The sequence below is a fragment of the Fopius arisanus genome, unplaced genomic scaffold (assembly GCF_000806365.1).
Source record: "Fopius arisanus strain USDA-PBARC FA_bdor unplaced genomic scaffold, ASM80636v1 scaffold00001, whole genome shotgun sequence".
NCBI lineage: Eukaryota > Metazoa > Arthropoda > Insecta > Hymenoptera > Braconidae > Fopius > Fopius arisanus.
The window spans coordinates 4172017-4186692 of record NW_011887740.1 but is presented as its reverse complement, the minus strand read 5'-3'; the positions used below and the strand labels follow the sequence as shown (position 1 = coordinate 4186692).

At 42.1% G+C, this 14676-nt stretch overlaps 5 protein-coding genes across 6 annotated transcripts; 2 read left to right on the top strand and 3 right to left on the bottom strand.

Moving 5' to 3' along the window:
• Window positions 1-239: 239 nt before the first annotated feature.
• LOC105263564 (uncharacterized) lies at window positions 240-6278 on the bottom strand. The gene is made up of 4 exons (XM_011299842.1): window positions 6249-6278; window positions 1097-1220; window positions 860-1019; window positions 240-778 (listed from the first exon to the last, which is right to left on the bottom strand). Exons 1-4 carry the CDS (start codon window positions 6257-6259, stop codon window positions 768-770), a joined length of 306 nt encoding a protein of 101 aa, XP_011298144.1. The 5' UTR covers window positions 6260-6278; the 3' UTR covers window positions 240-767.
• Window positions 1739-2849, top strand: COX7B (Cytochrome c oxidase subunit 7B). Its single transcript, XM_011299817.1, has 3 exons — window positions 1739-1876; window positions 2352-2515; window positions 2709-2849. Exons 1-3 carry the CDS (start codon window positions 1831-1833, stop codon window positions 2787-2789), a joined length of 291 nt encoding a protein of 96 aa, XP_011298119.1. The 5' UTR covers window positions 1739-1830; the 3' UTR covers window positions 2790-2849.
• On the bottom strand, window positions 2878-6258 carry Sec3 (exocyst complex component Sec3). The gene is made up of 2 exons (XM_011299830.1): window positions 3417-6258; window positions 2878-3338 (listed from the first exon to the last, which is right to left on the bottom strand). The coding sequence occupies exons 1-2, from the start codon at window positions 5832-5834 to the stop codon at window positions 3186-3188; spliced, it is 2571 nt and encodes an 856-aa protein (XP_011298132.1). The 5' UTR covers window positions 5835-6258; the 3' UTR covers window positions 2878-3185.
• Window positions 6279-6326: 48 nt separating the features above from the next.
• LOC105263533 (gamma-tubulin complex component 2) lies at window positions 6327-9975 on the top strand. 2 transcript variants are annotated; one of them, XM_011299797.1, is made up of 5 exons: window positions 6327-8623; window positions 8697-8840; window positions 9021-9098; window positions 9591-9748; window positions 9868-9975. In XM_011299797.1, the coding sequence occupies exons 1-5, from the start codon at window positions 6569-6571 to the stop codon at window positions 9950-9952; spliced, it is 2520 nt and encodes an 839-aa protein (XP_011298099.1). In that variant the 5' UTR covers window positions 6327-6568; the 3' UTR covers window positions 9953-9975. The 2 variants fall into 2 exon arrangements, with proteins under 2 accessions (XP_011298099.1, XP_011298106.1); XM_011299804.1 differs by lacking the exon at window positions 9021-9098.
• Window positions 9976-10273: 298 nt separating this feature from the next.
• pain (painless) lies at window positions 10274-14123 on the bottom strand. Its single transcript, XM_011299786.1, has 2 exons — window positions 13861-14123; window positions 10274-12960 (listed from the first exon to the last, which is right to left on the bottom strand). The coding sequence occupies exon 2, from the start codon at window positions 12946-12948 to the stop codon at window positions 10285-10287; it is 2664 nt and encodes an 887-aa protein (XP_011298088.1). The 5' UTR covers window positions 12949-12960; window positions 13861-14123; the 3' UTR covers window positions 10274-10284.
• Between the last annotated feature and the right edge of the window lie 553 nt (window positions 14124-14676).

The window sequence follows — 14676 nt, the reverse complement described above, 5'->3', positions numbered from 1 at the left end:
ACCCAGAGTGGATAGTGCACTTTTTGAAAACTACTATAAATTTATTTCTGTATGCAGGTCATGTAAAAGTCATATCATTCCATAATATTCCTGATGAAACATTTGTATATTTCAGTTTTTACTTATGAGGAGGGCTGAAGGTATTTATGACTCAAATAAAAATTCAATATAAACCCATTAATAACTGTTTATTGTGTTCGATCCGATTGATTTAATTCGTAATTTATCATTTATCAGTGTGTGTGACGTAAAAAAAATAATAATAATACAAAAAGGTATGAGAATAACTAGGAAAATTCGATCGAATGAGAATAAATCATTCGTTATCAGAACCACTGTCGTCAGAATTAGTTCTGCCTCGAATTGTTTTTGATTTCTTGTTTCCAAAGAGTAGATTAGACGGCTTCTTTTCTCTGGTGGATTCAACAGGTCACCAGTGTATGATATTGCACTCGACTGGGATATTCTCCACTCTATCATCTCTGCGGAAAAATCGTCGCAATTTCCAACGATTTTTGTCTTTTGTCTTGTTGTCTGAGATGAGGGCTATCGTCGGAATTATTTTGATCCACATTATGGAAATAGCTTTAAGAAAACTTGGGCGGTGAAAGGTGTTCACTGCTGGATAAGCTCCTGTTGACGATTTCGGTTTCCTCTTAATCTCTCGCATTTTGTCTACCTTCACCTTTCGTAAATGCATTATCTTTCTTCGGGTCCAGAATTGATCCAGGAATTCATCGACTTCTGTATCTCGGAATAAGAACTTCTCAGCTATTTTCTGGACACGCAGGAGAATACAAATAAAAATCACAATTATCATTTAATAATTGTTTATATAATTGCTTAAATAATTACTAACGATTCTTCTTCAATTTCCGCAGCAGCTCACAGCCTTTCTCAGACAGTTCATGTAATGCTCTTTTATTCTCCTCGAGTTGGAGTTGCTTTGCTAGATTGACTTCGGCCAGAGAAAGATTTCCAGCGATCAGAACTTTCTTTTCAGATTCCAATTGTTTCAACTGGAAAACCTCACGAAAAGTTAGTAAGTGGCATATCTAATTATTATCCATTTATTGTCACCGATTAAATAATTCACCTGTTTTATGTCATTGACAACTTCCTCGAATCTTCCATCATCGTTCAATATTTCTCCCAAATCAGTGTTGCTGAGACGATTCAACATCGACAATGCAGCTAGAATATCCAGCCCCTGGTCCTGACTGTACATTTCCAATTTTTATTATGAATATTATAAATATATACACAGAAATTTAATTTTCGTCAGCTGATGACATCGATCACAACAATGAGCACTTGTGTTATTGAAAATAATATAATGACAGCAAAAATTATTGTTATGTACTGTTTTATTTAATTTCCTTCCATGGAAAAATCTTTTTTCCCATCCATTCCCATTTCCCATCCATTGACTTAGTGGATTAGGCCTACAGGGGATACCACGTTAAAAAAAACGCGTCAAAAACTCTACCTCTTAGGTGACGTGGAAAGAGTTTCACATTAATTACTTGATTTATAAAAAAATAGTCAATACTGGGTAAGAATCTCTCTTATTGAAATAATCATATACCCATTGATCATTTATGCTTTTGTAGACAATTTTTATGCCATAACTTTTTTTAGCGCCCTCCCATTCTTAGGGTGCAGTACTACAATGCCGCTGAGATCATTGAAACCACCAGAACTGAGCCTCTACTATAGTCAATCCTCTTTGCTCGGAACACTCAACCTCTCTAAACCTCTTCGGGTTGTGGATTGATTTTGCACTTGGTTCATCGCAGAAAAAGTCGGTTAATTGAAATTTCTTCAATAATGACAACACGAATTGTGCGGCCAGTGGCACAGATTGCTCGCAATGGTTTGTACTTCACCATTAATAATTACGTTCTTTAATGTTTGGAGCTGAAAATAACAGTTTTCATTACATAATGGGAACCGGAGCTTTTGGGAGGCATTTATTGAGGATGTGATTAATATTTCATCGAATTCGAAGACACACTTCTACTTGCACCTCGATCTTTTTTTTCCGCGATTGTGATAATTTTCTAACTTAATTTCTCAGGCGAACAGAATTCAATAGAATTTTGTCATAACCTAGCTATTTTAATCTCCGAAGGGACCAGCTCGAGTTTTCCTAGAATAAACAATTATTTTTTATTAGAACATGTAAGTGTAAATTACAAAAATAAAATTAATTTTTGTAATAGGTATTAATGTAGATCTTCGGTTACTCTTCTGGAAACGTCTTCAAATCTACGAGAGATCATGAAATTTCTACAGAATTTATTGGCCTTTTATCGATTTGAGTTTTATTTGATGATTTTTTAAAATAGGTGTCCGCAGGTATCATGGGGATAGCAAGCCTTTCAAATGGCCCAGCATGGATGAATGTGGTGTGCCCCAGGGTTCCTGGAAGGAGTACTACGATAAGAAGCAAAAGCTCTTCAACATGCAACTCGTTGGAGGTCTACTTTTCCTCGGGGGGGCCTTCACAGTCGTACGTCCAGAATAATAATATTTCTTTTTATTTCATCCAAATCAGAAATTAATGAAACGAGAGAAATTAATTACAATTCTTTCCATTGGTTTCCAGTTATGAAAGATGGAGAATTGTTTGATTGAATTTATCTGGGATTCTTTTAATGAATATTTTTTCTATGAATAAGAAATTTTTCGTTTTGTATTCTCAGGCCAGAATGAGTGGAGCTCTGTACATGAACTTGGGACCCAAACTTCCTGAGGGATATGTCCCTGTAAAATACTACGATTAAATTAAGAAATTGGAGCAGACGAACTTGCGAAATTAGATAATGTTAGAGCACTGTTGTACAGAAACATTAAGAAGCAAAAATGGTAGTGTCCATGAGTCGTATAAGTTTTATTGGCATTTTTGTCTGCCCTCTGTAATTCGTATACAGTAAATCATTTAAAACAAGTAACAAGATTAATGTCAACAATTATCTTTCCTTTTATTACTCCACCCCCACTATAAACTTGTGATCGAGATGAACAGAAGAAAAATTATGAAAATAATTTTTGCATGTTAATTGCATTCCTTATGTACAATAGAAACTAAATTCCAATTATTTACAATGCTTTATGTGATGAGTATTGTAACGTGATTTGAGAAGAGCCAATGCATAATTTTTGGTTTTTATTTATCATTTTTAATGGGATCTCGCTATTTCCGAGAAAAATTCTAGAATATCTTGAATTGTGAATTCCAAGGTCACGTTGCTGTCTGGATAACATCGCTGGATCAATTCCTCGATGTAAATATACTGGGCTATAAATTCCCCTTGCATTTCTCTCCAAACCACCTAGACACAATAAAAATCAATGACTTTAATACACGTAATTACAATTAATTAATAAAAAACATTGAAGCGTGCGCATACCTGCAGAAGATTTTCCTCCTCACACAGGTGTTTCTCCACTTTTCTATAAAGATTCTCCAGCCCCTTCTTCACCTCTCTGGCGGGATATTCCCTGACCACTCTCCTGAGCTCCTGTTTGCTGAAGGCCATTTGGTAACTGATCTCGGATTCCTTGACCCCGGCCCCGACCTTGGCCTGTACCCCCTCGAAGAACAAATTCAACTTCTCCAACGGCCTTCCAAAGTACTGAATCACGTACGCCTTCAACGCATCCTGATATTTCTGCTTGGCCTCCTTCCTCTCCTGATCCAAAACCGAAATTTTTAGTTGACTCAACAAATCATAAAGATGATGAAAATTCTCCATCTTGATGACTTCCTGCGGTGTCTTGGGGTGTTCGCTGCTATGAACACTGATTCCCTCGAACATAGCCCCGACGAGTTTCGTGTACCATTTATCGAGATCAACTTTTCTATCAGAATTCTTGAATATCTTTTCTCCAGCCCTGGCAAAGGGTCCAAAATTATCAACATATGGAAGAATGCCACATTTGTGTCTTCTATTGACTTTAGTATCATGAATGGATTGTAGTTGTGCCTGCATAAACTTGTCAAAGGCCCTCTTAACTTGCACCAGAGCAGAAGCAAAAGTCATCGACAGGAAGGATCCAGTGTCCTGGGCAGACATGACGTGTTGTGACAATCTGACCAGTACAAACATACACCAGAAAGAATCAATCTTATCCAGAAAGGAAATAAAATTATTCAACTCTGGCTCTAGACTCGGAAATATAGCAGACATGGTTGCCCTGACTTCCTCATTCACCTGCCTCTCGAGCTTTTTACTTGCAGTGGAGGTGACTGAACCCGGTGAGATAGCCCCACTGTTTTGATTCTCCATCTCTTCGTCACCACTCTTGGAAGGAGTCAGTGCCAAATCCAGCTGGAAGAATGTGACGCAGAATGCTTGCTCAGCAAGGCACACTGGTTGTAACTGAGACAGGGCTCGATCAAGAAGAGAATCTAGAAGTGCGCCTTCACCCTGAGGAGCCCACACCTCATTACTCAATAGACACATTGGTGCCGGTGTAATGAGATCCTCTCCCTTCTGATTACTCGACTTGGACGTGTGCTGGGGTCTCGTGCTGATTAGTCTCCCCTTGGCCTCCTCGAAGAAGAGTTTCAAGTCCCTCTGATACAATTTAGACATTGTCCCAGTGTAAACTTTACTCAACTGGGCGAATGCTTTATTATCGAGTGCCCTGAGAAGCTGCATGAGCTCGGTATAGGGTTCAAGTTCCCTGTGTACAATCGAGTGAGTGGGAAGAATGAGATCGGTGCTCGAGACGCCGGTCTCCCCGATGTCATTCCCCAGGTGAATAAAGAGATTATTCAAGTGCCTCGCCACCAGCAATGCAAACTTGGCCCTGAGCTTGTCGAGGCGTCTCTTCTGCTCGCTGACAGCAGACAACTTGTCGAGTCCTGGTGGCAGAGGGGCAGAGACCGCCTTCAAGAGTGCTGCTCCTGCCAATGAGAGCTCTTCCCGTCCCCCAGGGAGTTCAGCTTCACTGATAATATGCTGGTAGTGATTTGATATGTCTAATTGTGTTATTACAGCGTCCAGTTGATCAAGAAGGAGTCGAGCATTGTGATTGGCAGTGTGTATTGCCTGATTCTTCTCACCAACTCTGGCCATCACCTCCCTGATTCTACCAAGGGCCTCGTCGTAGACTGTGAGACGAGCCTCGACAATCGAGGCCTCAGTAATTGCAGCCTCGATGCCGTTCATCAGCTGAGTGACCTGGGGCTCCGATGCCAGAACCGACTGGACATTCTCACCATCCAGAATGGATAAGTCCTTCGAGAGGGTCTCCATGAAGAGCTCTGCGTTGGAGATGGCGTAGTTGCAGCCTGAGACGAGTGTCTCCAGGTCTGAGGCTTCTTTCTCTGTTATTGGTTGGTAGTCCGAGGAAATTGCTGGAGTCAGTAGATCTGGAGTGAAGGTGATGCTGTCACTCTCCTTGAGGGCTGTTGGGTCGATCAACCAGTCCTTAGGGATGTTCTTGAACTCGGGCCGTTGGGAGAGACTGCAGGAGTACGTGTAGAGATTACTGAGGAAGGTTCGACGTTCCTGGGCTGTTGTTGCTGACCATTTGTACATCTTGTCTATGTGCAACTCCATGTCCATCGAGTCGTTGTTCACACCATCCACCGTCTGGATATCGGTGAGGAGCCAGGACAGCTTCTTCTTGAAGACGTTCTTGTCATTCTTCTTGACTTGGTACAGGAGAAGAGAGCCCGGGGTGTCTGTCGTCGTTGCTAAGCAGAGAAAACTCGTTTTTTTCTTCTTATAGGCTTTCGAGACGAAACACACGCTCAGCAGTTTCTCGTCGCTTGGGGTGAAGACCTCCCGTTGAAGGGTATGACGAATTGCAGCCATTTTTCAAGGGTTGGAGATCATTCTTAGAAATCTGACATTCTGTATGATCACCTGGTTATTTCCCCGGAGATTAACTACACTAGGAACGTTTTTTGTCCGCTCACTTTTACAAAGCTTTTCAGAACCCGATGGGCGTTCTGATGATATCAATCCCTTCAGCCAGAAGAAACTGTACCTTTCCGATTCATAATTCGAGGAATTGGAAAATGGTTAGAAGCTCCTAACCTCACTAACCTTCAATCCGGTTAATTACATAATCCAGTGAATATTGAACCACAATTATTGACACTGTGTGCACAGACATTATCGTTCGATAAAATCCGTTGACTAATTTCGAGGATTTTAAAATTATGAAAGGGCTGTGAAAAATTGATAAACAGCAATACTTAAATTTGACAGCAGGTTTATGCTCACCAGAGGGACATCAAGAAGCGATCGAAGTGCCATCCCTTCCACAGGGTAATATTACATTCGGTTCAGGGTTGTCCCCCATCTCTCAGGTCTTCAGTCTGTGCTCGAATGAGTATTTAACTCTGTCAGTGCAACAACAACTCTAATTTGAAATTAAAAAAGGATAAACAACCGGTAAACAAGTTAAAAAACAGCTCCTTAAAGGTCCTCCCTTCAAAACATTATCCCGAAGATGCCATCATAACGAAAGAAAAATCTATTGAGTGCCATAACCAGAATGTTCAAATAATATCAACGAACAGTGTAAAAAAAACGTTACAAAAATGAGTGAATTTCGTTTGCATGCATTAATAACAGAGCTGACAGCTCTCCTGGGTTCATCAAGTGCCCCAGAAACATTGGTTAATGACGTGGAACAGGGGATCGCTGTGCCTGAAAGTCTCCCCTCGAAGTCCTGCCTGAAATACCTGGAAAAACATGCCCAGAGCCCTCAGCAGTTCATCAAGAAGTTCGAGGAGCTCAGAGAGAAGAAAGTGGACAGACTGGGGTCATTCCTGCAGGTGATACACTTCATAGCTTCTGACAAGCATCTGAAGGAGTACTTGAGTAAGCACTGCAGGCCAGTGGAGAGTAGACTCTCGACTTGTGATAAAATAACTGCAGAAGATCTCCCTCAAATCCAGAAGAATGTGATGAAGGCTGCTGTCGAGGGTGAGAGAAAACTCATCAAACAAGCCAATGCCTTGAGCAAGAGAGGAGGTGATCCTGACCTGGCGAGACACAATTGGGTGACCGAGAGGCCCAGGATATCCTGGGACTTTCACTCAGAGTCCTTGAATCCTTATCAGAAGGTCGTCCCTGCAGTCTCCCAGGAAGCGATCCTCTTGTGGGATCTTCTGCACTGCCTCAAAGGCATGAATGGCTCCTACATCGTAGCCGAACCTCTCACTGGCCCCTACGATGTCAAGAGTTTTGTCATTTCCGCGGATGTCGGGACATCTTATAAACAATTGGCTCAGCAGATTCTTCCTCTCGCCAGTTATTATTCTATGACTGTCAGATTTGTCGAGGAGAAAGTCCACGCCGATGATGGACAGGTGAATCACGCCCTGCGAGGTGCCCTCAGTTGTTTACTCAAGGACTACCTCCTCTTCATCGTTCAACTGGAGATGGAACACAGACGAGGTAAATTGAATCTTCAGAAACTCTGGTTCTATATTCAACCGACAATGGCAACCATGTCCATTCTCTCTCAAATCACCTGCACCATCTGCAAGGCCAGAGCACGAGGGGGAAAAGTTTTGTCGTTGCTCTACGAACAAGTCAGCAATATGAGTGGCGAAGCCAAGTGCAAGGAGCTCTGTCTTTTTCTCATCCAATCAGCCAGTGTTCCCTACATGCAGATCCTTGAGAAGTGGGTCTACAAGGGGGTAATCTGCGATCCCTACCAGGAGTTCCTCGTCGAGGATAACGAAATTATCCAGAGGGAAGACCTGCCTGTCGATTATTCTGCTGACTACTGGGAGAAACGGTACACCATGCGGTCAGAGAGAATTCCAGTATTTCTAAATGAACATGCTCACACTATTCTGAGAACTGGAAAATACTTCAATGTTATCAGGCAGTGTGGAAAGACTGTGCAATGGAGAAAGCAAGAACCACTAGTTTATAGGTACAGAGATCAAAAATACATATCAGCCATCGATGGAGCATATTCAGAAGCTGCCAGGACTCTCCTAGAAGTTCTAATTCATGAGAACGATCTCATGGGAAGACTGAAGAGCGTGAAGAATTATTTCCTCCTCGCCCAGGGCGACTTCGTCGTTCAATTTCTCAATCTCTGTGAAGCGGAATTGAGTAAAAACATGTATGACATCGTTATCCACCGGCTGGCGTCCCTCCTGGAGGTCGCCCTGAGGACCTCGACAGCTGATTCAGATCCCTACAAGGACGATCTCAAGCCTGAGCTTTTACCCTTCGACCTCGAGTATCAGATGTTCAGGATTCTGTCGATTCAGACGAGCGATGAGAGGGAGTACTGCGCTCAGACTGGCAAGACACTCACTGGGATGGAGGCTTTCTCCTTTAATTACGATGTCAAGTGGCCTGTCTCATTGATTATCAACAAGAGAGCCATCGCCTGCTATCAGATGCTCTTCAGGCATTTGTTCTATTGCAAACACGTCGAGAGACTGTTGTGCAGGGTTTGGATGAGCAATAAAATAGCCAAAACTTTCACTCATGATGTTGCTATGGCTTACAGACAGGCATTCTCCTTGAGACAGAGGATGCTCGACTGCGTTCAACATTTGGAGTATTATATGATGGTCGAGGTTATTGAACCTAATTGGCTGACGTTTATTAATAAGATGAATAAGGTGAAATTTTTCGAGGATTTATCATTGCGTAATTCTATCATTATCACTGTGGTCTTATTTTTATTTGGTACAGGTGACCAACGTTGATGATGTCCTCAGCGTCCATCAGGATCTTCAGGACAGTTACTTGAAAGAGTGCATGCTGACAGATCCCGAATTATTATCCTGCATCACTGGCATTTGTGGGGCTTGCATGCAATTCTGTGACTTCATGCAGGTAATTCCCAATAAAATGTCATAAAAAATTTTCTTGCATGGTTTTTACAGGTGTACAGTATCACCGAGAATACTAATATTGTATAGAAATATTCTGACAGCTACTTCAATGATATTTTTCAATTTTTTTGGTACTGAAAAATGAAACTCTTTGAATTAATAATATTAACAATTTGACAAGCGTATGAGCCGATATTACATTGACGCTGAACTGACATCCATGATCGACGAACACCACGAAGAACACTATGAACACGAGGTATTATCAGGAATTTCAAATTTCGGTGTTAACATGCATTAGAGATAAGATTAGGGGCATCAGAGCTTGCATAGAAGTGTTAGAATAGTTTTGACATCTCGCATGTACTTTTGATTCGGTGACATTGATCATTTTTATGAGAAAATCATGTTTGGAATTTATGATCATGTATGTTTGATTCAATCTCTAATTTGTGGACAGCGAAATCCTGTAAAGTCGCACCTTTCGTCGATTTTTCCTTTCGCGTATCTTTCGGTTCCCCGATTCTACTACCTCCGGACTACAAGACGTGAACAATCCAAAAGTAAAAAAAAAGTGAAATCTATTGAATACATTTTTTTAACCGTGTAGAAATAGCAGAATGTGGTAATTGATGGAATTCCTGGAGTTTTTCAATTGCTTGTTGCATTAAAACCATTTTTTTTCATTCTACTGACCCTTTCATATTTTTCACAACTGAGATTGTAATAGTTAATGGATTTTATCTGTCAGGACCACAAGACAAAGCCCAGCAGCACAGGTGGCAGCTTTGAGGAAACGATTGAATCGCTGGACGCCAAATTCACAGAAGTATTAACTCGATTATTGAATAGAATCTGTGATCTAGGCTGTGACAACAACAATGAGAAGCTATTGAACGTACTATGCAGGTAAATAGTCCAGTCGATTTATTTATATTCCTAATCCTACAAATAATTAATTACATCCTGATATCAGACAGTAAAATATAATTGAATATTTTTATAGAATGTATATTGTCGTATTTCAGATTGGACTTCAATCTCTTTTACACTGATATCCTGGTCCGACGAAATGCGGAAAAGACAACTCATCCCCAGGACGTCTCGGGCTAATGTCACAAATGTTAAACAACAAACAAAAATTTAAAAATCTCTAAAAAAATGGTAAAATTGAAATTCTGATCCGCTTATCACTCGTTAACAAGTACAAATTTATGCAGATGCGTCTATTTTTCTGGATGAACACTGTGTGCCATTCACTTCTCAGATTAAAAATCACACTGACGCCATATCAATGCCCTTTCACTCGTGAAATAATGTATAATAACAATGAGATTATTTTTTCTTTTGTAACAAAATTCGGGATAAATACAAGTATTAAATCCTCAAGAGGGAAATGTGTTTATGATTTGAGTAGATGATGCCAGATAGAAAATTCGATGGATTCAATTTCCATCATCCTCTGGAACAGCCCCCACGTCGTCACCCTTCAATTCTCCCATTAATTTTCTTTCCATCCTCAGCAGACAGCTCCTGATATCCGCCAATTCCTGCATCACCGTCTGATACTCACTGACTTTACTCCTACTCCTGAGAATATCCCTAGCCCTGTTAACAATCAGTGAATCCATCGTCAAGTCCCTGCAGCTCCTCTTAGCCTCGACCCCCTGAAACCTGATCTCATTTCCTTTGTAAGGTTTAACGCCGAGTTTCCCCTGCATGAGACACCTCGGGAACAAGAGAATCCTCCTGCTGACGAATCCCAAGATATCCATCCCCTTTCTCGGACAGGAAAAGCAGGACTTGCTGGACCTCAATCTGGTGCCCACAGCCACCCCCTCAGCATATGCAACGAGTTGAGTCCTGGAGATGAGGCCCACAAGCTCAGCCTTCCCTAGGATATCAGCAGTGTCACTCACAGCTAGTCCATTCAGAAGATTGAACAGAACAATAGCGATGAGAAAAACGAAGAGAATAAAAATGGCATGACTCAATCCAGGTCTCGATACGAATGGAATATCTGAGGCGTCGAACTCCCCCGTCAGCATGATAATAGTCTTGAAGAGGGCATGCCCAGGGTCCGAGAAATTATCATCCCCAATGTCCTTGAAGAGAGTGACAAACGCCAGTGCAAAAGCTAAAATCAAAAAGGCATACAGAAACAAGAACTTGATAAAATTCCAAGTGACAGTCTTGAACATCTCAATGCCAGTGGACATCTTGGGGTGTTGTCCAATGAGAATCACGAGTTCCCAGGCAGAGAGGAGAATGACCAGTGCCCCGACCTGTCTACCCGCCCCGGAGAGTACCGCCGCTGCGAGGACTATCAAAATCATCTCCAAACAGTTCTCGGAACTCATTACATAGTGCCTGGGGGAGGAGAGGAATTGTAGGACTTCTCGGATTGTGAGACCCACAAGGAAAACGGCTGTGAGGCTCCAGAGGCCGTCCTGTTGGCCCCGGCTAGTCAGGATCGTCCGGACTGACGACTTCGATCCGTTCGTGTTCTCAATCGTGGCCTCCAGGTTTGCTGGGTTGTAGTTTAACAGGAGAATATAGCAGTTGATGAAGATGTAGAAGAAAACGTAGAATGCGAAGTTAACGTAGAGGATATGACGTATTTTGTGCCATTTGAGGTGGAGGAAGGAGGAGATGACGGGGTGCTTCAGCAAGTGCTTCAACGTCGAACTCTTGGAGAGATACAACAGTATCTCCATCTCCGGGGAGTGAGTGGCCTTCCTCTGGGCTCGGGAGTGTTTCGGGAGGAGGGTCTGGCGTGTTTCTTCCGGGGGACTATCCACCGTGTGCGGCATCAAGCACTTGTAGTCGAATTCGATCTCGTAGTCGTCCGTTTTATCACTTCTGCTCTTCAAACAGGAGTCCAGGTGGTCCTCCAGGATTTTCGGAGAGATGTGGGCGATGGGAGGCACACCGAAAGCATTTGTGTGCCCAAGATAACTGCCGGCCTTGAGTAGAAGATCCACTGCCTCAGCATCCTCTGCCCTGGCTGCATAGTGCAACGGACAATTCCCTTTTTCATCTTCTATTCGGACTTGCACGTCCGGATGCTCCAGCAGCAGCTTCAGGCATTTTATCCTCGAGTGTTGCTCTACACCGAATCTACAGGGAACTCCCAACTCCTGACATGCAATCATCAGGACTTCGTTCTCGATTTTGACGCCCGTTTTCAGGAATTCCCGGAGGAGCTCGTGGTGTGCTCTCCTCACCACCACCTCCAGAGCTGCTCTCGGAATACTTCCGTGTTCTCTTCGTCGCAGGAGTTCGGTCACAGCTGCTTTCAGATTCCTCTCGGCTGCTATAACGATGAGCTTGTCCTCACCGTCCAGTCTCGGGGCCCCATACTCCTCGAAAGTCTTCAGATTCTCCAGGAAGTGCGCCTCGTCGTTGGCGTCGAGGTAAAATCTCAACGTGTTGAAGTCCACGGGTTTGTCCCCTGGGGGAGGGAGCGACAGCTCTGGAAATTTATCGGTGATAATCTCTCGGGCCGTTCTCTTCCGGAAGTCTCGGAATGTATCGATGTCTGGGGAGAGTCTCGACTGGGTCATAATGAGGTCTACCATATCTCGATTGGAGGCATTTGCTGCTGAGTGCAGGGGGGTGATGCCTCTGGAATTTGGAACGTTTGGACTGGAATTGTTCTCCAGGAGGACCTTGGCACACTTGATATCATTGTTTTTCACAGCGAAGTGAAGGGCAGTTTCCCGGCTTGCCTCCAAATTTGGATTGGTCCTTGGGTCCTCGAGGAGGGCCAGGATGACGTCATGATGAGAGGACTCCGTGGCGAAATGAATTGGGGCGCGATGGTGCGAGTTGTTTATCTTGTTTGGAGATGCGCCGAGGTCGAGGAGCAGTTGGACGAAAGCTGGACGACCTTCGCTGCAGGCTATATCGAGAAGAGTCTTGTTTATGGGGTATGGGTATGTATAATCTATTGTGATACTTGGTGGGCGCTTCTCCAGGCCCTTCTTCAGGAGGCTCTTGAAGACTGCGTAGTGGTTCGCCTGGAGGCTGTCTAGGAGGATCTTGTACAGACTTGGGCTCTCGTTCCGGAGGGTTTGCATTTGGAAAATCTCCTCTTCAGGTTCCATCTTTACTGCAAGCTGAAGAGCCAATTCCCTTTGAATATATACTAATAATTTCTTTGCAATAATTTTTTCTAATCCCCTATAATTTTTTGAGTCTTTCTCCTGAATGTTTTTATATAGATGTTCTCTATTTTTATATATTATTTATCCAACAACATTTTGATTCTCGATATTTTTTAATTGCGACTCAATTGTTTGAATGAAAAATTCAGGTTTATCCTTGTACGTTGAAAATTATTTTTCATTCCGTGAGATGAAAAAAGAAAAAAAATTCTCAACAGTGCATTATTAAAATATATTCTTGATAATTAACTCCGAATTTGGGTTTGAACAGAGGGAGTGCCATTGGATCAAGCTGAGATGACGTGTACATCTGGTTTACGTGTGAATTCACGCGTGGGCTGTGCACGGCCGTGACAATGATGTCATCACTGAGGGCCAGACGTCACGATTGAGTAGCCATGACTCCACAGGTACCATCACTCGAAAATCCAAACAAGCAATACCAGACCAAAACTCCAACCCAGTCGAATTGCCCAAAAAAACTTCATCACGCGGGGGCTTTCGCACAATTAACACCGGAAGCATCAATTTCCTGCTCGACACTATTAAATTGGTACTCAACATCGCACGCCGAATTATGAAATACAAAATATTATTTAGAATGCAATTCCATAATTTGGTATTCCCTATTTGGAATGCAGTCTGAATGCAATTTTGAATGCAGTCTAAATACAATTTTGAATGCAATTTTGAATGCAATTTTGAATGCAATCATCAGCAGCTCGAATCCCCAAAAGGCCAAGAAGTACCTGATAATTTATTTTTTTACCTGATTGGCCTGAATCGGTATTCCCACATCCCTCAACCCCCGACATGAAATGACAGAAAAAAATCGCAAGATCAATTACTTACATTTATCAAATCTTGACAGCTGCAGTTCCCGAAATTATTCGACGGAAAATAAATTTAAAGTTGTGGGGCCATTGGTGCTGACCAGACTGAACCGCTACAAGCGGTCATCTATGCCTTCGCTTTGTGTCTCTTTTTATTTTTCTCTTTTTTACTTCTCCGAGTTACTCCTCCACTTGTACAGATCCCGGAGTGGGGGATTACCGTTAACCCCGTGTTTGGTGCATTTTCCAGGTATCCAGTTGGAAAAAGATGGGAAAACTAGCTTTCTACGATTATTCGTCCGATCTATAATCGATTTTCTTCATTTCCTATTACAATTTTCACTATTTCCACAAATTGATCATCTGGAAAATTGATTGAAAAAACTTTACACTCGTTTTAAGTTCTGTGATAATAATTTTCCTTATCTCTGCACTGATACTAATAATTATAATATAAATTATAGAATAGTACTGGAAGATCCTCATCAGGTATTTCCTGATCAGGTCAGCTTCTACGGACGTCGGAGGAGTCAAAATGTCAAAATGTCAAATAAACCCTCGAGAGGAAAACTCCCGTCTATCATAATTCCCATTATAAATAATTATTACCGTTATTATTAATATAATAAAATATAATAATGATAAAAATTTTAAGTATGAAAGAGTCCTGGAAAATCATGATCATATTTTCAATGATCTATGGTGATCCTGGACCGATCCTGAGGGTGAAACCCGCGGTTCAACCCTCAGCGGGCATAATTTCTCCTCCCAGTCGTTATTATTATAAATAATAGTAAACCTTCTTCAAATCTTAACCAATTGGAAGGGCGAAAAA

What these genes read in the sequence shown, in the direction of transcription:
- LOC105263533 (XM_011299797.1), top strand. Translation starts at nt 6,569, where the DNA reads ATGAGTGAATTTCGTTTGCATGCATTAATAACAGAGCTGACAGCTCTC. An exon ending in TTATTAATAAGATGAATAAG is followed by an intron (nt 8,624 to 8,696) that starts GTGAAATTTTTC and finishes TATTTGGTACAG; the next exon opens with GTGACCAACGTTGATGATGT. An exon ending in AAGAACACTATGAACACGAG is followed by an intron (nt 9,099 to 9,590) that starts GTATTATCAGGA and finishes TTTATCTGTCAG; the next exon opens with GACCACAAGACAAAGCCCAG.
- pain (XM_011299786.1), bottom strand. Translation starts at nt 12,948, where the DNA reads ATGGAACCTGAAGAGGAGATTTTCCAAATGCAAACCCTCCGGAACGAG.
- COX7B (XM_011299817.1), top strand. Translation starts at nt 1,831, where the DNA reads ATGACAACACGAATTGTGCGGCCAGTGGCACAGATTGCTCGCAATG. An exon ending in GGCACAGATTGCTCGCAATG is followed by an intron (nt 1,877 to 2,351) that starts GTTTGTACTTCA and finishes TTTTTAAAATAG; the next exon opens with GTGTCCGCAGGTATCATGGG. An exon ending in TCGGGGGGGCCTTCACAGTC is followed by an intron (nt 2,516 to 2,708) that starts GTACGTCCAGAA and finishes TTGTATTCTCAG; the next exon opens with GCCAGAATGAGTGGAGCTCT.
- LOC105263564 (XM_011299842.1), bottom strand. An exon ending in TTGTCAATGACATAAAACAG is followed by an intron (nt 1,020 to 1,096) that starts GTGAATTATTTA and finishes GAGGTTTTCCAG; the next exon opens with TTGAAACAATTGGAATCTGA.
- Sec3 (XM_011299830.1), bottom strand. Translation starts at nt 5,834, where the DNA reads ATGGCTGCAATTCGTCATACCCTTCAACGGGAGGTCTTCACCCCAAGC. An exon ending in AGGAGGAAAATCTTCTGCAG is followed by an intron (nt 3,339 to 3,416) that starts GTATGCGCACGC and finishes TATTGTGTCTAG; the next exon opens with GTGGTTTGGAGAGAAATGCA.